This window comes from Ornithorhynchus anatinus, chromosome 16, assembly GCF_004115215.2.
Source record: "Ornithorhynchus anatinus isolate Pmale09 chromosome 16, mOrnAna1.pri.v4, whole genome shotgun sequence".
NCBI lineage: Eukaryota > Metazoa > Chordata > Mammalia > Monotremata > Ornithorhynchidae > Ornithorhynchus > Ornithorhynchus anatinus.
The window spans coordinates 7,256,991-7,282,519 of record NC_041743.1 but is presented as its reverse complement, the minus strand read 5'-3'; the positions used below and the strand labels follow the sequence as shown (position 1 = coordinate 7,282,519).

Genomic DNA, 25,529 nt, shown 5'->3' with positions numbered 1-25,529 from the left:
GCCCACATTCTCCCTTTGGCCTGGAACTCCCTCTCCCTTCATATTCAACAGGTCACCACACTCCCCACCTTCAAAGCCATATTAAAGTCACATCTCTTCCAGGAGGCCTTCCCCATCTAAGCCCTCATTTCCCTGATTCTGTCTCTCTGCTGTGTTGCCTATGCATTTGACTCGGTACCCTTTAAGCATTTGATATTCACCCACCCTCAGCCCCATACTCACTTTTGTACGTATCTGTAATTTTAATGTCTGTCTCCCTTATAGATTGTAAACTCCTGTTGGGCAGGGAATGGGTGTACCAACTCTTTTGTATTGTACTCTCCCTACTCCTCTGCATCATTATCATCAAAGGTGTTGACAAGTTACTGAGCATCTCAAGTTCCACAGTTGTTGATTTTTTTAATTATTATTATTCCCTTCCTAGGAATTAGCTACTAAATCTCTTTTAATTGCCAAATCTGGTCAAAGTTGCTTTGGTTACTCTGGTTGAACGCACCGTAGGCTATTTGTTTTTCAGTCATGCTAGTTTAAGTGAAGGAAGTTTAAAAAGCATTTGGGCAATCAGATTCTATTTTTCACAAGTGAAATGGGTTTAATTAGTGTTAGGTGAGTCTGGAGAGAAAGGTAGATTAGCATTTAATTGAAATGAGCCAGATCAGTATTTAGACAGCACAATTAACAGGATTGGTTTGTATGTCCGGTTTGTGCATAGCTAATATTTAACAATTCCCAATAAGTACTTTGGAAATTGACCAATAAAGTACTATTCAAAATTATATTAAATTGTTGTTGTTGCATTGGGTGTGGTCAAGCAATAAGAATGTTATTAATCACTTAGAAAATAAATTATAGCCATATCAGCAAAAAGAGAAATATACAGAATAAACTCAAATTTCTGAAAATTATTTCAAATATCTTATTTCAAATGTTTTAAAAATATGTTTCAGATAATGAGAGATATCTCTCAAATAATTCTGAAAGTCAGAGTATTCCTAGGGCCCGTTTTGTTTTGAAGAAATCACTTCCGCCAGGAAGTTTCAAAACATCAGGACCAACAATTAAAGGGTATGAAAGCACTGATTAATGAGGGAAATGGAAAATAACCCAGTAAAGTGGAAGTTGGATAACTGTCCTGAGAGATAAAAAGAGTTTGCTCATAAAAGAGGATGTGCAGTGGTCTGGTAGGTTCCTTTGATTATCATTTTAAGTGATAGGATGAAACAAAGCAAATAAAATTCTGGACCGGTGGTGAAATAATTAAATTTGGGATGAATGGAAAGCCTTTTCAAAGAGAGAAATGACTGTTTTAAAGACCATAGAAACTTATTGCAGGAGGTGGCACTGACCTGTCAGCGCTGACTGATAGAGGGAAATGTTAAAATAGGCTTTTCATCTCCAAGTCGATAAAATTTCAATGGACTTTTTTTTTTCCCAGCAACTTGGTAGGTGCTGGGGATTGAGCCAGACTTGTGGCAGTCCATCTTCTATAGGGCTTAGAACCCATTGGAACGGTCAGGCGATCTCAATGGGGGTGTTTTCAACAAATTATCTTCAGATAGCTGGGAGGAAAATGTGCCTTGAATTTTGAATGTGGCCAGATGAACATCTGGCTACCACACCTCCACGAAGGCCAGTTCCTGGGAATGCACCTGGCAGTACTTGGGTTTCTGATCACATTCAAGGCACATTCTTAAACTGAAGCACTGTCAGCAGGAGGCTGGAGTGATTGCTGTATGATAGATGCAGCCAGCTTGAGGCTGAACCACTTACATTGTGGTAGGTCCAATTTGCAGAGGCTGAAGCACTTAGCGCCTGGCTGGTGTAATTAACATAAAAATGGCAGCTTTGACTGGGAGAGTACAGTCTTCATAAATTCTAAGTGTTTAGAGTGTTGTTGTCAAAATTCAGCCCCGAAGCAGAGATGCTTAAATTGTGGTAGGAGCTGTCATATAGGATTTTCAAAACAATCAGCACCAGTGAAGTATTTTAGGACCCAGGCCTAATCTACATAAAGTTTCAAGCAACACTGTCTTGACGTACATAGATCATTAGTAGCATTAGTATCTATGCTTGTCCCAGCTCCAGCGAGCCACTAGTCAGACAGGTGTTCTGAAGGAGAAGGCAAGCATAGTATTTTCTCATTAGAAACTATTTTTGATCATTTTGTCTCTTTTTAGGAGTGGATTTTGGGTGTAGTAATACTGTGGAGCAAGTGTAGAAGGCAGCTATTTGAGTGAGTAAAGAAGCCTTGAGTAGATAATGGCCTCTGCCTCTCCACAGCTCTGAGTAATTTACATCATCTTACCTTTCCTGAAGGGAGAGAAGCCAAGTACTCATGAGTCCCCCAAATTCAGTTCTCATATTAAAACAGAATGGGCCTAGGGTGGGGAAAAAAGTTATAGCCGAGTCTACTTTCTTTGGCCCATCTGTGAAAAGACACTTGATGAGAGCATGTCAAGACAGGTCTAAAATTGAGCAGTGCAGTTCCTCCTGGAAAAGCCTCGCTTCATTAAGCCACATCCCTCCTCCTTTGAGCTCTACTAAAAAGTGTCCTCCTTCAAGAGGTTTACCTTGATTAATCTCCCTCTTCCCCCCTCCAATTTTCTCAGTCATATGACCCAAAGAGATCTCTAAGCACCCAGTGTCCTGTATTTATTTTGTTCTGTCATTTGTGTATTGATAAAAATGTAATCAGTTTATGTCCACTGTCTCCCCCATTAAATTGTAAGATTTTTGAGGGCAGGAACTTTTTCCTCTCTTTGCCCCTTATATAATCATCAGGCATTTGAGTATGTAAGGTGCTCAAAACTACTGATACTGATGTTTTCTTAATATTGTTTAGATATTGTGTAGAGAGGCGGAGAAGAGATTTATTTATGGTTTAATGTGTTGCATACCAAATTTCATTTCCTCTCATTTGGTCCCTGGAAAACAAGTTGGGTGTTATAAGTACTGGTAATTAGTGATAATAGCAGCAATAATAGAAAAGGTATTTATTGAGGGCCCCATGGTGCAGTGAGACAGAGTCCTTGTCAACATGGAGTTTTCATTCTAATGGGAGAGACAAATATGTTTACAAATGGAGTTAGCAGAATAAATAGACTGCACAGTTAGTCTTGCAGATATGTGTATGTGCTGAGGAGAGTAGTAATAATTAAATAGGTAAGCGTTCAAAGTGGATTGGGGTGATTTGGGATTTTGAGGTGCATGTCTATCGTCCTTTTCCTATAGAGCTAATAACCCTATTTATAATTGTCCAACAGACATTCTTTGCTGGGTTGTTGCATAATTTCTGACATTAAACATAGACAAAAACAAAGTTCTCGTAATTGGGAACACTAATCATTACTTCAGTGTCCCTCTGTTTCTAAAGGGCTTGTTTCCATTGTACATATTATGAATCCTGGGTCACAATGTGGTAGCTAATTCAGTTAGGTTATGCCTAGTAACCTCAGATAGTATTCTGTATTATATTTTTGACTTTAGGCTGACATTTCATCGACTTATATCATAAATCAGACTGTCTCATGGATTATTCAGTCCTTTAAGAATACCAGGGCGAGAGTTCTTTGATTTTAAATTTTGGACTCTTGCTTAAATTTTTAGTTGATTGTCTTAAACTTTCCATGACTGGCTTGCTAGAGTTCTGGTGTTCATTATTCTAATGTTACACTGTGAAAAGCAGTATTTGTTTCTCCTTAGCCTGAGGATTAGGTTTAAGATATTTGTTTTTATATTTAAATTTCCTTTAATTGGAAGCCCAATGTTATCTTTGCTTTGTTTGGTTGCCTATATGAACCTTGCATTAAAATTACGGCATTGCCCCTGGAAGTCCAAGTAGATTTTTTTTGGCTCTTTAATAACATTAAGTGCTTCACTCAATTTTTAGTCTGTCTTTGAAGTTGGCCTATGAAATCTGTGTGTTTTCCTAACTGTTGATTTGTTTCATTAGGTTGTACATTGGCCTGGGATTTGTAACTGGTGCCATGTAAACAATACAAATTCTGTTAGTTTTTCATTTTAGTTTGTTTAACTTCAAGGATTAGTTTAGATGTTGTGCGTTTGTTTTGGGCATTTGTCAAAAGTACAAGGAGTTAAGTGTTTTCAACTTGATTTAGCTAGGCTAGTAGTCAGTGGATTTGATCTGAGTGTTAGGTTGTCATTAGTTCTGTTGTATTGTACCCTCGAAAGCGTTTAATATGCTCTACATCTAGCAGTCAGTAAATACAATTGATTGATTACTTTTCTGTTTCACAAAGAATGAGAGTATTCGATCATTGCTTTTACACTCTCTGCTAATTGCTCAGACAGCATATGGGAAGGGGTAGTCTTCATTGAGCGATTCACCTCTGTTTTTGATTTAATCCCATTTTGGAGATTCAGTTTCTTATGTTTTCAAGATACTTTGAAGACTCCCCCACCCCCCAGTCTAAGTTGTGAGAATCAATCTGTGATTGTGTAGCTGACAGGTTTTGTTGGTTCTATTTAACTTTTTAGTGTATTTTGACTTAAATTTACCACAGATAGGGGTAGAACCCTTTCAGTTATCAATTCAGCTTCCACTGAGGCACCAATAAGGTACCTTTAATATTACTGAGGTGAACTTAGCAATAATAAAGTTTTCAAAGTCATCGTCTATCTGTGGAATAGGAGATAACATTGCTCCAACCAGTGGAGAAATTTTTGGCCATTTTCTTCTAGAATTAAAACAAAGAAATGAACCATTGTATTACCCTTAGCCATTATTTCTAACTGTACTTGTGATTTGCTTTCAAGGGGCCCTTCCAGACGTATTTTCACCAGTGTATGTTATTTGTGAAAATAGTACTCTGCACACAGTAAGCACTCATTAAATACGATTGAATGAATGAATGAATAATCAATTTTGGAAAGTGTAGATTGCACATATGGGAGAATCATTGAATGGGTTCTAATCCCTGCTCTGCCATTTGTCTGCTGTGTGATCTTGAAGTCTACCTTAGCATTTTAAGTGAAATCTTTTACTTTGAAAACACTTGTTCCTAATGGTAGTAGGTCACTTTTGTTGCAGTACTCCCATAAAGTAGCACAACCTCTGGTGTAAGCCTGGATTAAAATATGAAAGACAGCATAAAGCTTGAGGCCAACCTCCAGATAACAGATAACATTTATTTCCACTAGAGCCATACACCTGCAATCCAAGGGCGCTGGAATTAAGGCATTGTGAGGGTGCTAATGCAAAGAATTCCTTTCGCACTGGGATCACTGCCTCGCTTGTTTTTAGTGTGCTTTCTTTTAAAGGGAAGAAATGTGGAAAGGACAAGTAATTCTTTCCCTCAATGCCATAAAACATTGTGACAGTAGATTTAATTCATCATTCTGCCACAGTTGAAGTATTGAGCCATTTACTGTTGCTTTGCATTTCTGCCCAGAAAAAAATGATCGAGGTAGAAGATCATTCTATGATGATACGACTGGCCGTGTCAGAATCTTAGGAACTTTGTTTGATCCTTTTCCCATCTCCATTGAAGGAAGCAGGATGGTGTACTAGGTTCAGTCATATATGCCCTATTGCACACAGCCATGCTCAGAGACAGAACTAGGAATCTGGGAGCTGGTGTCAGGATATGAAACTAATCCTGCAGAAAAAGCTTTCAAATGAGCAGGCAACCTCATCAAAAGAACTCTGGTCATAGCCTATACACTGTGATTTTGATTTGGAAGTATGCACACCGAAAATATGGATCGACATTTAGACTGAAGAAGACTGACGGTTGGAGTAAGTGTACACCTATCAAAACCAATGGTCACCACTGGTGGCCGAGAGGTCTACCACCTAGGCAGTACTCTCCAATGATGCAATCCTAGCCGGTAAGGGAGGAAAATGAAGTGAGGAAAGAGTTTCTAAGGATCAGGACCCAAACCAACTGAAAATCCTTAGAGCAGATGCAATGTCCAACTGTCTTTATGGCTAAGGGTCCTGGACCACCCACCAGTAGAACAGATCTAGAGCAGTTCCCCCAATGCCACCTTCATGCCATGCCATTAAACAGGCTGTGTCCTTCATGTGCAAGGGGATTGTTCAGGCTGTGGTGCATAGTCTGCATGCACCCAATCTGTCTTTCATTTGGAATAAACACGGCTTTCCTCACGATTCCTTCCCAGACAAAGAAGCAGCCATGGTACAACAGCACGTTAGCATCACGGCGGAAGCGGCTCACGGCACATTTTGAGGACTTGGAGCAGTGCTACTTTTCCACAAGGATGTCACGTGTCTCAGGTATGAATACTCTGCCTTAACTAAGCAGAATGCCTGTTTCCTGCGGGCCACGCATTGCCGGAGTTGACTTTTGTGATAGGGAACCATAAGACCATAAAACCAGAACTTGCTTTTGCGGCCTACTCCATTCCCAGCTTGTAGATAGAGGTAACTTTTTTTTAAAAAAAATCCCATTCACGCTTATTTTCTTCAGTGTTCCCCCTTATTTTACCAGTTGGTGATTTTAAAAATCTTTAGAACTGGGCTACAAAAGGACACAGCGAAAACTGCCCAAACCAAGCAGAAATGAGTTTTTCTCTAACTGCTTCATCGTATTAAGATAAACTCTCTCACAGGTCAGATTTTCCAGACAAAACTCTGCTAGCCACTCTGTTGGCCATTGTAATTTTGGACTCGGTTGTTTTTTGATACCGCCTCCAGTGCCTCTTTCCTTTAGAACCTGGGTGGTTTTTGTTCATGCTCATTGGTAAAATTGCCTCGGGGGGAAAGGAGGGTGGAAAACCATGAATTTATATAGTGCCTTTTCCCGGAGGAACTTAAACTGGGATTAGTTTACAAGTTTAGCTGAAATTAATGGTAAACAGTTTTTACAAATGAAAAACATATTTTTATTTTATTGTTTGGGAATTGAGCCCCTAGCTTCTGCCAGCCGTAATAGTCTGTAAACTACATCGTGAAGCTGATAAATTGAAAGTGGCCAGGATCCTACATTCTGACTGGCAGAGATCTCTTGTTAACCTATTTATCCCGTGCTTGCCTGCATGGTGCTGAAATAAAACTCTACTGGCAGTAACCCAGCTTGAAAAAGAATAGCGGGGGTGAGCGGAGAATGTGGTTTCAGTGTTTATAAAACCTTGCAAGTGGCCAGCAGCCCTTTTGCTGAAGGCCGGTGGTGGTCAGTGCCGGTTTCATTTATTTTACGCCTTGAATTCTCTAGGAAATTGGGGCCTATGGTCAATGCTAGGTTTAGAGTCAAACTCTGACAAAGGTTTTCAACTCCAGGAATTTACCACAGTCCCAAGTCTGTCTTGCCCTGATCACAAAATGTGTACTTCTGGCAAGCATATTGATGAAGTTAATTACCTTTGCAGCTTTCCACCTAACATGTACCAAAGGACTATTGCCATCTCTGCCTCCACTTCTCCCACTTTCTTTCTAAATCACATCAAAAACTAACTTCCACCAGCATGTGAGTGAGAATGGGGGCAAATTTCCCTTGCTCACAAGAAAAAATAGGTTCGTGGAGAGAGGAGAAGAGTGGATAAAGAGGCATACAAGAGGGAAAGATCCACCAAAATATCTGAAGACCAATTTGCTCATTACATCAACAACAAACTGAAACTGGAGTTTGGGGGTGTGCAGTGAAAGCAGTGGGAGGGGTCTATAAGAAGAAAGTTTATTTATAGTCAAAAGAATGAAGAGATTTTACGAAAGACCCACAAAACATGAGTCCAGTTTGAAGATCTCCCCACCCCCCCTTATTAAAAGAAGGCTTCAAAATAGGTTAGGTCACTGTTGTTTGGGAATGACATTATATGCAAAAATTCAGTTTTCATGGCTCTCCTGTACCCACAAATGAGGGAAGGGCAGCAGGGTTCGCTTCCCGGCCAGAAGGCCTTGACTTAAGACCGTGCCGTTTCCTTGGGCGGTTAACCGTTTGGCAGGAAGAACCATCCTCTGGGTCCACTCCACTGGTAAATCTAGTGGATGGACAAGGATTTTGACCTGAACCATGTTATTGTTGATATGCAAGGCAAGACCAAGCCAAAAGAGAAATTTCTAGTTTTATCCCAGCTCATTCAGTTCAGGAGAGTGAGTTTCAGATGCTGGTGATTATACGTCAAGTTTCATAAAGAAAAGGTAGGCGCAATTGAGCTTGACTGCTCTCCAAAATGATCAGTCTCAAGTCTTTCTTCCAGTAAGTTTTTCCATGCCTATCCCTTCAAAGCCCATTTCCACAAGCTCACTGTGAAACCAGCCTTCCTCTTGGCCTTCAGAATAGCAGACTAAACCCCATCGAACCCCATCCAACTTTTTGTTTCTTTTAACACCAGTTTCCATGGCTGAGCCATGTTGAAAAGAACCATGGTTTAAGCAGCTGTCTAACTGCATTTCTCATTGTCATTTCAGAGGAGGCCTCCAAATTCAAGGTCATGTTAAGGTGAATGTAGCAGAAGATATATCTGAAATATCTGCTAACCCTAGACTATGTTAACACAGGTTTTCAGGGCAACATAGTTTTCCCCACTAGATATTGTATAGAGAAGCAGCGTGACCTAATGAATAGAGCACAGGCCTGAGAGTCAGAGGGACCGGGGTTCTAATCCTGGCTCCACAAACTGTTTGCTGTTTTACCTTGGGCAAGTCACTACTTTTCTGTGACTCAATTTCCTCATCTGTCTAGTGGGGATGAGGACTGTGAGTCCCATATGTGACAGGGTCTTTGTCCAACCCCGATTTGCTTGTATCCACTCCAGTGCTTAGTACAGTGCCTGGCACATATTAAGTGCTTAAATACTATTATTATTATTATTCCCCTCTAGATTGTAAGCTCATTGTGGACAGGGAATATTCAACCAACTCTGTTGTACTCTCCCAAACACTTAGTACAGTGCCCTGCACAAAGTAAGCTGTCAATAAATACCATTGATTGAGCAGACTGATTAATCCAGCAGAAACCTAAAACAACCTGTAAGTCATAGTTGCAACTTCCATTAAATGAGCAGCAAAAGTGGACAGCTAAAGGTTCATTTTTCTTTGTTTCTCCCAGTTTGGTATAATGGTCCTATAGCAGCAGGATGGAGAAGAGGAGTTAGGGCCAGGCGCAGATAATATATGCTTTGGAGCAATTTTGGCTCCATTCTGAGCAGTGGAGAATGATCTTTACTTAGATTTAAAAGTGTAAAAAAATGAGACGAGATTAATGTCCTTCTGGCTTGTGGAGTGTCGCGTGCTCCTGAGAAGGAAGGTGCGGGACCAGTATAAAGATGCTTTGATTTTCCTTGGGAGGTATTTTACTTGTCCATATCATTTGTGATTGTAAATGAGAAGACCCCGAGGAGATAATTTTTAAGATTATCAAGTGTAATCTGCTAATCATCCCAAGAGCATTACTGCTGGCCTTTGGGAATTGCCTAAGTGCTCAGAAATGGATCCAGTGTTCCATTTTCAAAATTGCAGTGCACTGCCTGCCAAAACATGAGCTCTTTAGGGGTAGAACCTCATTGCAATTCCTCAAAGATGTCTCCTGTGGAGGTCTTTCTTTTCCCTTTTCATTCTCGGTGGGTTTGAGATAAAACTACCTCAGAGTAAACTGTCAAGGTTGATTTCCTACAAGTTATTTTTAGGTATTTAATCCGATGACCCCAGATTGGTGTTCTCTACCAGGTGGGCCCCTCAGTAAATACTGCTACTGTCTCTGCTGCTACTTCAGCTACACAGGCTGACCATTCAAGACTAAACAATGAGAGCAGCAAGGCCTAGTGGCTAGAGCATGGGCCTGGGAGTCAGAAGGATTTGGGTTCTAATCCCCGCTCTGTCACATGTCTGCTGTGTGACCTTGGGCAAGTCACTTCACTTCTCTGGGCCTCAGTTGCCTCATCTGTAAAAAGGGGATTAAGACCATCAGCCCTATGTGGGACAGGGACTATGTCCAACCTGACTAAATTGTACCTACCCCAGTGCTTAGAACAGTTCTTCACACATAGTAAACACTTAACAAGTCTATTATTATTATTTAAGCAAACCTTGTAGGGTCACTAATCTGCATAGTATATCAGTTACTTTATACTATTTTCTTTGAATTCATAGGCTGAATTTACTGTTAAAATAACAGGTAATAACAGTCGTGGTATTTGTTAGCCATCTACTAGGTGCCCAGCACTTTGCTAAGCGCTGGAGTAGATACAAGATCATCAGATCAGATAAAGTCGTCCCACATGGGGCTCACAGTCTAAGTTGGAGGGAGAACAGATATTGAATCCCCATTTTACAGATGAGGAAAATGAGGCACAGAGAAGTTGTCCTTGTTTACCTGTCAGGTGAGTGGCAGAGCCAGGATGAGGACCTAAACCCTCTGACATCAAGGCCCGTGTTCTCTCTACTCGGACACATTTTCTGCTTCAGATATTTTTAATGATGGCTTTTGGGATTTGAAATGTTTTAAGATAAAACCAATATGCAAGTGTATTTTAATAGAATAAACTCAAAAGTCATTTTTGCTGAAAATCAATGCACATCAACCAAGCTCTTCTGTTTGACCCTCTTCTCCCCCTCAATTCCCAGCCTCGAATCTCCCTCACATGAAATTTGACCCCACCGTGCCAAAATGAGCATGAACAAAAGGATTATGTTGTATTTTGATTTCAGGTATTTAGTGTCAGAGATTCTGTCAGGAGAACAAAGAATTTTCATGATTCATCAAGGATCAAGGATGACAACATGCATATAACCTTGTATAGTGCTCAGGATGTTGAAATAAAGGAGCCATGTTATTGTTACAATGGTAAAGCAGAGAACTTCTATCTTTTCCACCAGTTTTAGAAAGCACAATCAATTCTGAGCAGCAGTGTTTCCTGGGAAGCAATGAACAGTTTTGCAGCAGGGAAGTGTAGGATATCAAGAATAGACTTGCCAGCTATCACTTGATAATTTTTTCAATGCAGTCTTGCCTGCAGGCTGAGGTATAAACCAAGATGCTTTCTCAAAATCTCTTCCAGGTTCATAATATTACAGTTTGAATACAAAATGATTGCCCTGTGACTAGTTCATTGAAGAAAGTGCTAATTTACAAAGGATTTGGACACAGATTAAGCCCCTCTTACAAGGCATTATTCCATTCCTCCTCCTAGGGTAGATATTTCCAATTTTCCACTAGAACTTTCTACCTTTATATTTCACAATGTGAACGTACTTTTTGCTCTAACTGGAAGCCATTTTTTGATATTGATTTTTCAGGATGCTGCCTCAAAAATTTCATGTTTTTCCAACTCTCCCTGTCATTCAGTTGGCAGTTTTGGAAAGCACAATGGAAAGAGAGGTTTCTTTTTTTTTTTCTTCTCAAATCAATATTTTTATGGGAAAGTCCAGTCTCTAGAAAACTAGTTTGGCGAGTAAGAGGAGCTAGGAGTGTAATTTTATCTCTCTAAAATATTTCTACAGTTCATTTCTGTTCCTTGTAAGTTTGGGCTTCTCCTCCCCTCCGCCGCCCCTGGAAATAAAATATTTTTAGTCCCACGACCTGATCTTCCTGGACCAAGAGCTCAGCTCTTTGAAGAAGTTACTGACCCCAGGGCAGCCGTGTTTCCATTTCCTAATGATAGGCCAAGAAAAAGTATATTAGATTGACCCAGTTCAGCACCATAGAGACTTGATTTCCAGTAGGGATAAGAGTGGGTAATTCCTCCATCCCATAACAACTCCATAGACACATCTCTTCCCAAAATGCCCCACCTCCATACGCAAGCTTTCTGGTAGTGTATCCATAGAGTTCTCTTGGTAAAAATATGGAAGTTCTGTACCATTGCCGCCTTCTGTGCAGTAAACCTGAGTCTCAACCCTCGACTGTATCCCATGCCGCCGCTGCTGCCCAGCGTGGGTGAGTTTTGCCTTGTAGCAGATTGCCTTCCACTTGCTAGCCACTGCCCAAGCTAGGAATGGAATGGGTAGACCTCTGTTTGACTCTTCCTCCCATAGCTGAGACTGGTAGAGTTCCGGAAACTCTCCAGGTATGATCTTGAGGGGGTGTTTAATTCCTAGGTGCAAGCTAAGTGAGAGGTCAGCTAATTAGTTTGTAGAAAATAGTGTTTCTCAAGTGCATTGTCTAGGAATTCTCAGAAAAATATTGCGACTTCACCTTTTTTAGGCCTCTTTTAGTCTCATTATTTACCTGCAGTTCATTCTTTCTATTATTTTTAAAAAATACCCAAAACCCTCTACTTTCTCTGCACAGATGACAGTAGGACTGCAAGCCAACTGGATGAGTTTCAGGAGTGCCTATCCAAGTTCACTCGCTACAACTCTGTCCGACCCTTGGCGACATTATCTTATGCTAGTGACCTCTATAATGGCTCCAGCATAGTCTCCAGGTAAGTAGGGTTGTCTTAGTTGGGGGGAATGACCAGACTGCTCTACTTTCTGTTGCAAATACAACTCTCAAGTTTATTTCATATGCAAATTGAGCTGGTGAAGTTGTCTCTCTTTTGGACCAGGAGCTAGATTCCTCACACTGGGTTGAATACCTGCAAATTAGAATCTGGTGGCCAGTTACTGCATTAGTTGTGTATTTTGCTAGAGTCAGTCAGAAGTAGTTTTTGCATACGTACTGTATGCTGAGGTCTGTACTTTAGTGCTTGGAAGGAAGCTGTAGAGTAGGTAGGCATTATCCCTTTCCTCAGGGATCTTAGACTCTAGCATTAAATTGCTAATAAAAGTAGGTTATTTAAGAGAATAAAGCAAAATTAGCAGGCAAAAGGAATTTCAGATTCTACAAAAAAAGTGAACAAAACCGCCTTTTTTCCTCTTTAAGTTTTTACCCTTTAATTAGCATGTTTGACAGAACGCCGAATGGCCAACTTTAAGTTAAGGAGATCAAACTATAAAACAATCACCAGGTAGGACTTCGGTTTATCCTGTGATGATTGGGTTCAGTGTGTGACTGGCCCTTGGAACTGAGGAGCTTCTCAAGTCGATTAGATTGGATTTGGATTTTCTTAAAAAATTCTTTCCTTTTGACACATTGTCAGTTTTGGGGGGCATTTGGTTAGAAAATGCTGGAAGTCTGTCGAGTCGTAAAATATTTTCCAAATAGAGAATGAGAGATGGTATATGTTGTTTTCCTCTATACCATTGTTGAATATTAAACCATTTGGGGCCTATTTCTACCAGCTCTAGTATTACACTAGATCAGTCAACGAATCCGTGGTATTTACTTTTTCTGCTTACTCTGTGCGGTGTTGGGCAAAGTACTGTAATAAGGGTTTTTTGTGTGTATTTTAAATCATATTTGTTAAACACTTACTATGTCCCAGGGACTATTCTAAACACTGTGGTAGAGATAAACTAATCAGGCTGGTCACGTGGGGCTCACAGTCTTAATCCCCATTTTGCAGATGGGGCAACTGAGGCCCAGAGCAGTTAAGCATCCCTACCACAATCATACGGCAGCCACACAGCAGAGCTGAGATTAAAACCCAGGTCCTTCTAACTCCTAGGCCCAAGCTTTATTCACTAGGCAATACTGCTTCTCTAAGTGCTTGGGAGAGTAGAATTCTGGTATTGTTCAACCATAAGTGAATATTTAGGAAAGGTTTCTTTTTAATGATATTGTTCTTTAAAGATGAGGTTAGTTACCAAAAATGTCATTTGTGTATTGTAGAGTCTTCAAGGGATGGCTCTGTATGACCAACATCTGGTCCCATCTTCCTGTACATTGAATTAACTTCTCCAAAAGAGGCACCTCCAATTTCGGATGTCCCTTGACAATGGTATCTTTGTTAATAGGCCAGGAGGAAATCAGTCATTGAGAGCTAACAATGAAGTTGGGCAGGCTACCCTGGGAGATGAGGGAAAACAAATTGGAAACAGAGTACTGGTGGCAATAACATTTTCTGCTCGAAACTCAAGTCCCCGCTACCCTCTCTCCACAGCACTATCGAACATGACAGGCCTTCATAGTGTTTCAGATGTCCTCACTGTTTTTCCCACTGAGGTTTTTTTGGTTGTGTGTGTAGTGTATGTGTGTGTGAGAGAGAGAGAGAGAGAACTGGGTGAGCGAAGGGTTGTTTCCAATTACTGGGTTGTCAATGGAAATTTCACTGTGACTCAGAAATGTCTGTTGAATGGAAACATGACATTAAAATGGTTCCTTTCCGGGAGGAAAAATAACCATACCTCCCCATACAGGATTCGGGTGGTGCAGAACTGAATGTAAGCAGCGTGCTCAGTGGAAAGAACCCGGGCTTGGGAGTCAGAGATCATGGGTTCTAATCCCGGCTCCCCCACTTGTCAGCTGTGTGACTGTGGGCAAGTCACTTAACTTCTCTGTCCCTCCATTACCTCATCTGTAAAATGGAGATGAAGACTGTGAGCCCCACGTGGGACAACCTAATCACCTTGTATCCCCCTGAGCGCTTAGAACAATGCTTTGCACATAGTAAGTGCTTAACAAATGCCATCATTATTATAAGCAATCCAGAGGGCGCCTCAAAGCTATCTAGATCAGCCTGGGAAGCAACAGGCGAAAAAGCAGACAATTCTAGTCTTCAAATGGGTTTTCCTGCAGCTGTGATAATCAAGTTTCTCTGTTTCCCCAGTAAAATTAGCACCAGTCCACAAGGTGGCAGCCGTTGTTTAGTTTGCAAATAGCACCGGGGCTCTAGTCTTCACAATGGATGGAGAGTTGGAACTCTTAACGTCCAAGGTCTTGTGCACGAATATCACAAGGCCTTTGTGAGCGGTCACCCCCAGAACCAGGCAAAGCAGGGAAAGGCATTTTCTCTAAAAGGTAACAGTGGGATGCGTTTTTGTTTTTTAATTTGATTAGCGATTGCCAGGAGAAGAACAATTTAGAACTTAGTGAAAACTTCTGGTGCCATGAATAGTTGCAGGGGCACGTTAGAATGTATTTTGTCATCCATAGCTGCCTGTCCACTTTTTTGGCCCGGGCACCATATTTTATCCCTTCGTGCCTGAGCTCTTCTGTTCTTGTCCGATTAGCTGCTGGGAGAGAGGGGTTGAACCAGATCTAAGTTGCTGGTGAGCCGTAAATATAAAGTGTATATGACTGCCACTTCTGGGAGACCAGGCGCTGGGCCTTTCAATATTTCTCTTTTTTCACTCTGTTCACCAGCTGTCATACTAGTAAGTGGCTGGAATGCTTTCTGTAAATGGGAGAATGTAAGGCACAGTGTTCTTAGGTCTGGATTTTATTCAGTCAGATTCTTGCAATATCTGTCAGAGCAATTGAGCACTTAAATGAAAAGAAAAATGTAAATACCTTGAAATAATCTTCAAGACCACAGAAAAACAAAGCAAGCTGGCTGTGTATTTAATGACTTTGATAAACTTAACGAGTTGTCCTTGGCCACTGCCACCTCATTTGTATATGGTCCAGTGAAACAACAGCAATACTATAAAAACATTTGTGGCAGAATTGGAGCACTAAAACCAATGTGTGAAGTTCCTTTGACACCAGGCTTTTGCCGTGGCTTCCAGTGAAGTTAGAACGAATCTTGTGGTTTTCTTTCAAAAGGTCAGTTTTGCCAAAGAAATCCAGATTTGAGGAGTGTTAAGCAAAAACATGGAATAGCTAGACCGTTCTGTCTTGGTTTATAAGCCCTTTAAAACTCTCTTGCTTTGACACTGAAACATGTTCTAAGCCTTCCTAAATAAGTGATATTAAAAGAAAGCCATTAAGAGTGCATTTCCTCTGTCATTTTCGTTTAACCATTTCAGTTCCCAATCCTTCCTTTTGCACTGACCTAAGAACTTTTTTCTGTAAATTCCAGAAACTGAAGAGTCAGTGGGTAAGGCTAGTTGCTTCTCTTCCATTGATGAGCTTTTCATTTTGCTTTTTGGAAACAAACGCATCTTAGAATCCATTTAGCCTAGTGAGTTCTAACTAGGCTAGTGAGTGGGGTTCTAATTCCGGCCCCACCACTTGTCTCCTGTGTGAGCCTGGGCAAGTCACTTAGCTTCACTGGGCCTCAATTTTACCCCATCTGTAAAATGGGGATGGAGACTGTAAGCCCCACGTGGGACAGGGACTGTGTCCTACCTGATTATCTTGTATCTATCCCAGCACTTAGTATAGTGTCTGGCACATAGGAAGCATTTAACAAAGACCATAAAAAAATCCCCACCTTTGGTGTGTTATAAATGAAATGAAAGAAATGCATGAATACATTTTCATTTTGGGGGGCAGATGATGTAGAATACAGAGGTTTTTTCTATTTAGAGAAAATAGAGGCGTTCACTGTGACTCAGGAATTTTGGTTGGTATTGATGTTAAGGCAGAGAGAAGTAACTTCTGCCATATGCTTTTAAAAATATATTTACACTTAAAGGTCTGTTACTGAAATCTTCAGAGCACCATTCAGAATTTGTGAAAATGGAGTAAAGGCAGAGGTAGGTTGTTTTTTTAAAATTGGTATTTTTGTTAAACGTTTATTGTGTATCAAGCACTGATCTAAGCACTGGGGTAGATACAAGTTAATGGGGTCAGACATAGTCCTTGCCCCGTATAGGGTTCATAGTCTAAATAGGAGGAAGAACAGGTATTTTAGCCCCTTTTTGCATTTGAAGAAACTGGGGCACAGAGAAGTTAAGTAACTTGCCCAAGGTCACACAGCAGACAGATGGTGGAGCCAAGATTAGAACCCAGGTCCTCTGACTCCCAGGCTTGTGCTCTTTTTCACTAGGCGACACGCATTCCAGTTTCAACAAGGAGTTATCTTTTTTAATCATACGTATTTATTGAAAACCTACGTGTACCACACACCGTACTTTTGCTTGGGAAGGTACAATAGAATCAGTAGGATATCCGTGCACACAAGGATCTGACAATCTAGTGGGGAATACCAACACTAAAATGAATTTTAAGTAGGCAGAAATAATAGAGTAAAATAGGTACAAAGACAGTACTTTGTGGTGGATAGGCTGTGAGAGTTGTGAATATCTAAGTGCTTAGGTGACACGGAAGTGGAAGTCGGGTGGTGGGTGGAGAGCGATATGTAGGATGGGGAGATGAGGGAAGGTCTCCTGGAGGAGTTGTAGTTTCAGATGGGTCTTGAAGATGAGGAGAGCAGTCATCTCCCTGAAATGAAGTGGGAGTGAGTTTCAGGCATAAGAGAGGATGGAAGCAAGAAATCAGCAGTGGGAGAAAAGAGAGTGAGGCACAGTTGTCTTTAGAGGAGCAAAGCATCCAAGCTGGAAGGTCGCAAGAGAGGAAGGAGGATATATTGCGTGGAGAGAGAGCAGATTGAGTGCCTTAATCATTAGTGTTTATTGCATGCTCACTATGTGCACAGTACTGTACGAAGCACTTCGGAGCTTTCAATACAACCAAATTAGCAGACATGTTCCCTGCCCATAATGTGGTTACAGTCTAGAGACAGGGTTACAATCTAAGAGCCAGTGGTCAGGAGTTTTTCCTTGATGTGGAGATGGATGGGCAACTATTGAGGGGTTTTGAGGAATGGGGAGACCTGCACAGATCAATGTTTTAGAAAAATGAAGTGTGGACTGAAGTAAGGCGAGATTAGAGGCAGGGAGTTGTGTGTGGAGTCTTGCAGTAGTCTAGTCGGGATAAGAAACTGTAAGCTCATTGTGGGCAGGGAATGGGTCTACCGACTCTGTTACATCGTACTCTCCCAGGTACTTAGAGTGTTCTGCACACAGTAAACGCTCCATATACATGACTGATTGATTGATGACACTTGCTTGGACTAATTTGGTTGTTAGAGTTAGGGATGGATTCTGGAGTTGTTGGGGAGGAAGAACTGACCAGATTTGGTTACAGAGTGAATATGGGGCTTGAAAGAGATGGAGGAGTCAAGGATAATGCCAAGGTTATGAGTTTAGGAGACGGGGTGGATGGCAGTGGTGTTAACTAGGATGGGAAAGTTGGCTGACAGAGAAGGTTTTGAAGGGAAGTTGAGGAATTCCATTTTGAGCACGTCGAGCGTGAGGAGCCGGTAGGACATCCTTATGTAGATGTTCTAGAGGCAGGAGAAATTGCGAGATTACAGGATGGGGGGAGTTGGACAGGGTTATAAAATAGATTTGGTAATTATCTGCAGAGAGGTGGTAGTTAAAGGGAATGAGGGAAGTGGGTGGCCAAATTTTGTAAATGTGGGAGAGCACTGTCATTCCAAAGCAGACACATTTGCTGAGTAATAGGGCCACTCTTTATTACCCAAGACAGTGCTCCAAGCGGCTTCTCCCTTTTGTTGTCTGCCTTCTCAGTTTCATCTCTTCCGAAGTGTGGGTGGGGCAAGGAAAAGAAGAGAAAGTTTACGTATGTGCTAACATCTTTGGTGAGAGAAGGGGATTGAAGTTATTGGCCAAAGTGGAGTTTCTAGAGTATCTGTACTTAGAAGATATCTGTTCCATTACTTGGTGTCTGTTCAATTTGTCAATATTAATAGAAAGGGACAAAGGCTCTTAGTGTAAGAGGCCACACCCCCCTCCAGATTTCTTGAATCATAGCTTGCGGAGTAAGAAACTCAGTAGATCTAAGGGGTGGCATTTGCCTCCAGTAGTGTAAATTTTGTGTACCATTGGCTACTCCGGGTGGCCTTGAAGTTAGGCCCTTTCATAGTTATTTCCCTTACCATGGGATAAGGCTGCCCACATGCCACACTGTTTCATTGCAGGTTAAAATATCAACATTACAAGACTGAATGTGCCCTAACCCTACAAGATATTTAAAAAGCCATGCGAAAGGAAGCCGAGCAAACTTTATTTTTGGGGTTCTCAGCCTCGGCTTACATAAGGAGGAAATAAGAGAGGTTGATGTGGAGTGTTAATATTAGCCTGAACAATGCCGTTTATGACTGATGCTATGAGGCCTGTAAACCTCAGTCTGTGAAAAGAGAAGTTTTTCAGAGTTGATGGGCCAGGCCAGATCTCATGACACCTCTCACATGAAGTGATTTGGCATAACGTATACCCCTTGAAGAACCAGTCATACTAATGAGTATTGCCCAGTTTCTGGCCCAGATTTTATGATCTATCTTCTAATGAGACTAGTTGGCCAGGGCTCATTCTCTAGGTTTGGAAAAGCCATAGGTTTGCATTTCATCAAAATGCCATTTGTTTCTTTGGCAGTGAGTTGTACCAGAAGCTACCCCTTTTTATTATCCATGAACTGCAGGGCTGAGAAATTTTCTGAAATGGAACAGTGTCCATTCTGCGATTAGGAAACTGCTGTAATCAATGTTATTTTGAAAACATGCTTTTTTTCAGTTCTTAGCAAACTTTGGCATTCCAGAAGAACACAGGTAAGTTTTTTGAATGGCTCTGTGTGTTTTCAGGGGTTAAAGGATGGGGAGAGAAAATAATAACAACCCAAAACCTAAGTCTAATAATTTTATTACAGAAAGATGCATTCTTAGGTCTGTACATTATGGGATATTTATTTTGAGGTTGGAAGAAGAGTATGCATAATTTGAATTGAAATGTTAATAAATACATTTCAGAAGTCACCAGTAGGACCTACAAATTTGAACTAAGATCTCGTTCCCATTGTGTTCTGTCAAAGCTTTAAAGCTGCCTCATCTGCAGATTAAATGAGTTTTTAAATCATAATTTACCACTTCTTTTAGTCATGAAGTCAATTCGAACAGCTGATCGAATTGTAGAATTCAGCTTACAAACCATAAGGTTGGCTGGGTTTAGTGAGTGAATGAATGACAAGATTTCATAATATTACAACCCCCTACTTGCTGTGTGCCAAATACTGTTATAAGCACTGGGGTAAATACAAGTTAATAAGGTTGGACACAGTTCCTGTCCTACGTGAGGCTCATAGTCTAAGTAAACTCACACATAGTAAACGCTTAACACCACCATTCGTCGGGAGGGGGGAGTGTTGGGGAATGAGAAATTCCAGTGCTTGAGTGTTGAAAGTTAAGGCATAGCAAAGATGAAAAAGCTGAAAGCAGTCAGGCTGTACAGGGAGGGATTATCTTCTGACAGTTTAGAGTTAAGGACAGTTCAGTGAAGTTTACTCTGTCCTTCCCCAGCTATGTTCTTTTTGGAAAATTCTGTCCTGAGCTTCAGTGATAGCTCATAGTGAGATCGGATGTTTTGTTTTTCAACCCGCTTAGTAATTGATGCTTCGAAGGACCATTTTAAAATATTCACTACCAAACTCCTCACCCCAAAAAACCAGCTCAGTGTCCCTGGTAGCATGAAATAGCACCCTTCTTTGGCATGGAGGTTTAGGCATTTAGAAACTTGATTGTTTCCTAATGAAGCAGCAAAGTAATACAGATATCGATTAAAGATTATGACTCGGCTGGTTGCTGGGTAAAAAGCAACAGTGGATACAGAACTATGAAATGAGACGTGCTTCCTCTTCAATTTTCAAAGCAAAGAATGAGCTCTTCTAGTTTAATTGCTAGGCTACGATGGGTCACGCTATCACTGCCGCATAGCACATGAAATGGGGGTCTTTACTGGGGAGAGAAGTAATTTTTCTTACCTTTTCTCCTTTATTTGACATTAGTTGACTCTACCGCTCTGTTTACCTCTACTACTTCAACAAATGATCCCAATCTGTCAGACTCCTTGAATAAAAGACTGCCCCTTGTGGAATATCATTTCCCCTCAAACTGAGCTCTTCCTGGGCAGCAGTCAAATTGGCCAGAGTTATGCAGCCCACAGAGAAGGGGCCAAAAATTAATTCGAGAGGATGGAATTGACCAAGTTGGGTCCAAGACATCCCACTAAGTAAGTGAAGCAATATATGGCAATCATTCAATTGATCTTTATTTCTAAAACACCTTGAGATGCATGTTGCATGTTAAGTGCCAGAGGCAAACACATTAAAAATAAATGCCAAATAAAAATAACACTCTGATGAAACTCACAGAACCACATCAGAGGAAGATGTTTCAACCAGCATTTCAGCATCAGCCAGTCAATGCCAGCCGAGAGAACCAAGGAAGCAGTTGTTTCGAGCTAAGTCCTTTGGGCATTTGTTTACAGGCTGAATTCATAATTGATGTGCTTTTAAATGTAGTTAAAATCAGTGCCTAGAAAATTGAGAAAATAGTCTAAACAACTTATAATGTAGACAGACAGTGGTTAGGGATTTGCAGACCTCTTTACTACTTCTAATGCTAGCAAAAATTTCAACCCATCCCTCTCGAAGCTAAATAATCCTGGAATCTCTAGAGAAGGAAATTTATAATTAGCATTGGCAATCAAGATGATAGCCATGATAATGTGTTCCTCTCCTGGGCAAGCAAAATGGGACCCAGCCGGAACTTGAGAAGGGAACCACTGCCACTCTGCTTCCAGATCTTCAGGGAGGACGGTGGGGAAGATGGGGGGGAGAGATCGGAATTCTTTTATCAATTGTGGAAGCAGTAACCCTAACCCAGATGCATTTATTTTGGTGTCTGCCTTCCCCTCTAGATGAGAAGCTCCTGGTGGGCAGGGAACGTGTCTACCAACTTTATTGTATTGTACTCTCCCGAGAGCTTAGTGTGTTTCTCTGCACACAGTAAGCATTCAGGAAGTACCACTGATTGTAAAAGTTGTGGTTGGTGTAGTCCATTACACTAATTCATAATGTAGATGCCTATCTTAAATGAAGATTTTCCAGTATGAACAGCCTGAGTTTGGCATTATTCCTTGATTCTGGGCTGAGAATTAAATTTTATAATGGAAATATTAATTCAGCTACTGACAACTCATTCAAAATACCCTGTTCTATTTAACACTGGGTGGTTTTAAAGCACATGTGTAGGAAGCATTCCTGTCCGTTTGAAGTGGTATGCTGATGTAATTTGGCATTTCTGAGTGTCTGCAAAAAAAAAAAAAAAAAGCTGGTTTATGGTTTTCGATTAGAGTGATTTATTTTGACATTTCAAGTACGGCTTACCATAAGACTGACACGATTCATTCATCGCATCTGCCCACATATGTTGTTTACTAGCATGCATCCCGAAACCCTTTACCTTCCCCTTGGCAATGTTCAGCAGGTAGTAAAATCGGTGCTTACCATCCGCCCACATCAGTTCCTGGATGAATGGATGATTGGCTTTTCGCAAGGCTGTGTTCCTCCTAAATTGTTTTGGAATAATAGGGCTAGACAATTAGCACATTCTCCTCATAAAAGCGGACCATTTAGATGAAGTATCTAAATGTCAGTCTTATTTTGGAGGTGGAGTGAAGGAGTTGGACAAGGCAGTGTCTGCGGTTTCCTTACCTAATTGACTTGATCTCATTTGTCCTTGAGTTAGTTTTTCTGCCCTGGCCCTTCTCCCATCCCTCACCCAGAAGATGCTGGATCTAAGATCCTGTACCGTCTCTACAGCTTTAAGCCCTGTCTGAAATAGTTAACTTGAGTAGTTGGCTAAATGGCCTTAATGCTCCTTAGAGAACAAAGTTATTAGATTACAACCTTTACAGTGTCATATCGATTTTAGGGCACAGTGCTAACGTTGAGAAATGGTTTCTGTTCCAAGCCCACATGTTCAATCAGTTACAGTTATGGCCAAGATCATCTTTGGGACTTAGTCCAACCTGATTATCTTGTAACTACCCCAGTGCTTAGAATAGTGCTTGGCACATAGTAAGCATATAACAAATACCATTATTGTTATTATCATTATTTTATTACTGTTATTATTACTTTGAAAGCTGAAAACTGGTGGTGGGGGAATCAGTGGGTTAAACTCTGCTAGCATGCAGTTTAGTTTGGGCCAGATTTTAGGCATTCGGATTGGAGCTACTGGAATGCAGAAGAAGAGTACTTGCATTTAATGTGCCCATGGGTTTGCTTAATATGCATATTTCTCTTGTTAGGTCCTGATCTCTTTGCCTTCTTGTGGGGACCACGATCCTTAGTTGAAATACTAAGTGATTGCATTTTGTTGTTCCATAGTTATTTGCAGAAAAAACTGCTTGGCAAGCATTTCATAATAATGCTGATTTTGACTTTTAACATTCATGCAAGGGGACTGGGGTTGGGATGGGTGGTTTAAAGGCACCAAGAACAACCAGGAACATTCCCCCCCACACATACAGTATTCACCTGAAGAACTGTTAATATTAAAAAAAACGTTTCGAAGAACTTTTATATTGGCTATGGAGTGGGACCTTGAGATGGCTGAGAAGAAAATTTTCTGAGATTCACTAATGTGAAATGGAGGACAGGAGGAGGGAAGCACACCTAAGAGAGGGTTAAATCACTTCTCTTGGTAAATCAGAGATGCATGTTCAGTGTGAATAACTAGAGACTATTGCTACCAGTCTTACCAAGATTTTTTGTGTGTGTTTAATCCTATCATTCCTACTGCATTGTGGTGACTATTTTGTGCCATCGGTTTTTGATCCAGTGGGAAGACAGATTCATTAGGCTTTTCACCCAGAGTTCAGTGCTATAGTACATAGACCCTAGGAAACAGAATCCTGCACATAATATAGTCATTATTCAGGGAAAAATGTATCAGCCTTGGGGCTGAAGATGTTCTTTCAAATCAAAGAAGTATTACTTTCTTCATTTCTAAATGTGTCATTAGACCTATGGAAGAAATTATCACCATTGATAGAAGATATGTGATAACCTATTATATCTCTCCGTGAAGGGAAATAGCCATTTATCTACTGAAAGATTCTGGTCTCTAAAGATTAGAATGCTGCTTTCTGGAAAGGGTCACAATTGAACCTATTGTTTTGATGATCACATGTCTTCAGCCTCTGTGGACTGACAGGCAGCATGGCGTAGTAGAAAGAGCACAGCACTAAGAGTCAGAGGTCCTGGGTTCTAATCCTAGCTCTGCCACTTGCCTGCTGTGTGACCTTGGGCAAGTCATTTAACTTGTCTGTGCCTCATTTTCCTAAGTTGTAAAATGGAGCTTCAATACTTGTTCTCCCTCTCACTTACACTGTGAGCCCCACATGGGACAGGGACTGTGTCTGATCTGATTATTTTGCATCTACCCTCATACCTAGTACCGCGCTTGGTACAAAGTACCAATTATTAAAGTATATATCGTAATTATAAATATTATAATTGCATATTCACATCATCTAGAAATGCTGTTTTTCCCAGTCGCAATGACAAGCTGAGCTGTATGTCCACGACTGTCCTCACTGGGGTTATGGCTCTAATTGCAGCTGAAGTTAGAGGACAGATCTGTGCATGTTGTTCTTTGGGAATGGGAGGGATAGAGCTGTGTTTGCTATCAGGATATATCACTTGCTCTGGAATGGAGTCAGTCCTTGGTAGATCCAGGGAGTCAGTAAATGCAATCTTTTGTGAGGGAAAGGTAGAGGAGTGACTGAACAACCTCCTTGGGTCTACTGCTGCATAGAGCTTCCTAGGTCTCCAGGTTTATTTTGTCACTAGTTCCAGGCCGCTGGAGCTTTCATATAGCTTTCTGGTCTGAGTTCAAGATTCCCTTGCTATAGGCAGGCAAGGCAGTTGGCTTCCCTAGTAGACTCTGGCCTGGATCGGGATGGATTGTAGAGGTGGCCATACCACCAAGTGAGAGAACCTACCACCACCACTGCCGCCTTCATTTCTGGGCTGAGATTCCTGCCTCTGCCTCCTGTCACCTCACCTCACAGCCACCAACTGCCTTCTCTCTCCCCAAGAGATCCTCTCCTGTCAGAGTAGATGGGTGAGGTCTTTCATTCCCCATTGATAACTCCCTCCTCCCCCCACTCTGTTGTCTTGATAAATGGGATTTCAATTTTCAAAGATGTTAATTCAGCTCATTTGGAAACATCCATTTTTTTTAATTGCCCCCAAAAAAATGAACAGGAAGCTGACAAATTCACTTGTTCATGCTGAAGGCGCTGCCTTGCCTTGTGACTCACTTCACACCAAAGCCGTCCATTAATCAGCTGTCCCACACGCTCTGTTGCCTTACCGCTTAATCACTTGACTGATGGCCGTTTTGACGAAGAATATGGCTGGATTCCTGCTACTGAATTACATTTTTTACAGTTGAAATAAATCATTTATTTCAACAGTGCAAACATTTTAGTTGAGGGAGAAGAAAGCACAATTCATTTCTGCAACTGAAGTAACCCCACAGTGACATTATTTTAAAAGAAAATATGTATGTGTATTGTGAAGAGGCTCCTGTGAACATTTTTTTGAAAAACCATATTAAAGTGTGAAGTTATTGTTGAAAAACATTTTAAGCCAGCTTCTTAAGAACCTTGGTGGTCACTAGGCAAAAAGAAACCTGGCCAAACGTGCAGAACACTTACTTTCTTGGAATTTGACAACATTTTAATACCAGACTCTCAATTTAAAAAAAATGTTTATCCAAAATAAAGGCCTTGTTTTTGTGCGGACAGCCCATGTGAGGTCTTGCAGGCTGAACTAATGTTACAGGTTCTTCTCTCTTAACCTCTCCTGGTTTAACATTGTTTCATTAAGTTGCTAATCTATTGGAGAACTACAGTTCATTCAGCCAGAATGCTCACAGTCTAGAGGGGGAGACACATTAATAAAAGTAAATTTTGGATATGTACAAAAGTGATGTGGGACTGAGGGAGAGGTGAATAAAAGGCAGAAATC

The 25,529-nt window shown here is 41.0% G+C and overlaps 1 protein-coding gene and 1 non-coding gene across 2 annotated transcripts in view; one reads left to right on the top strand and one right to left on the bottom strand.

Moving 5' to 3' along the window:
* Positions 1 to 25,529, top strand: part of COP1 (COP1 E3 ubiquitin ligase) — a 173,446-nt gene that overhangs the window by 70,138 nt on the left and 77,779 nt on the right. The window contains exons 13-14 of the mRNA XM_039914350.1: positions 6,145 to 6,259; positions 12,210 to 12,345. Of these exons, the coding sequence (XP_039770284.1) occupies positions 6,145 to 6,259; positions 12,210 to 12,345 (251 nt within the window). The remainder of the gene's footprint in view (positions 1 to 6,144; positions 6,260 to 12,209; positions 12,346 to 25,529) is intronic.
* LOC114817536 lies at positions 11,866 to 12,003 on the bottom strand. Its single transcript, XR_003765399.1, has one exon. It is a non-coding gene; the product is annotated as a small nucleolar RNA SNORA7 (small nucleolar RNA).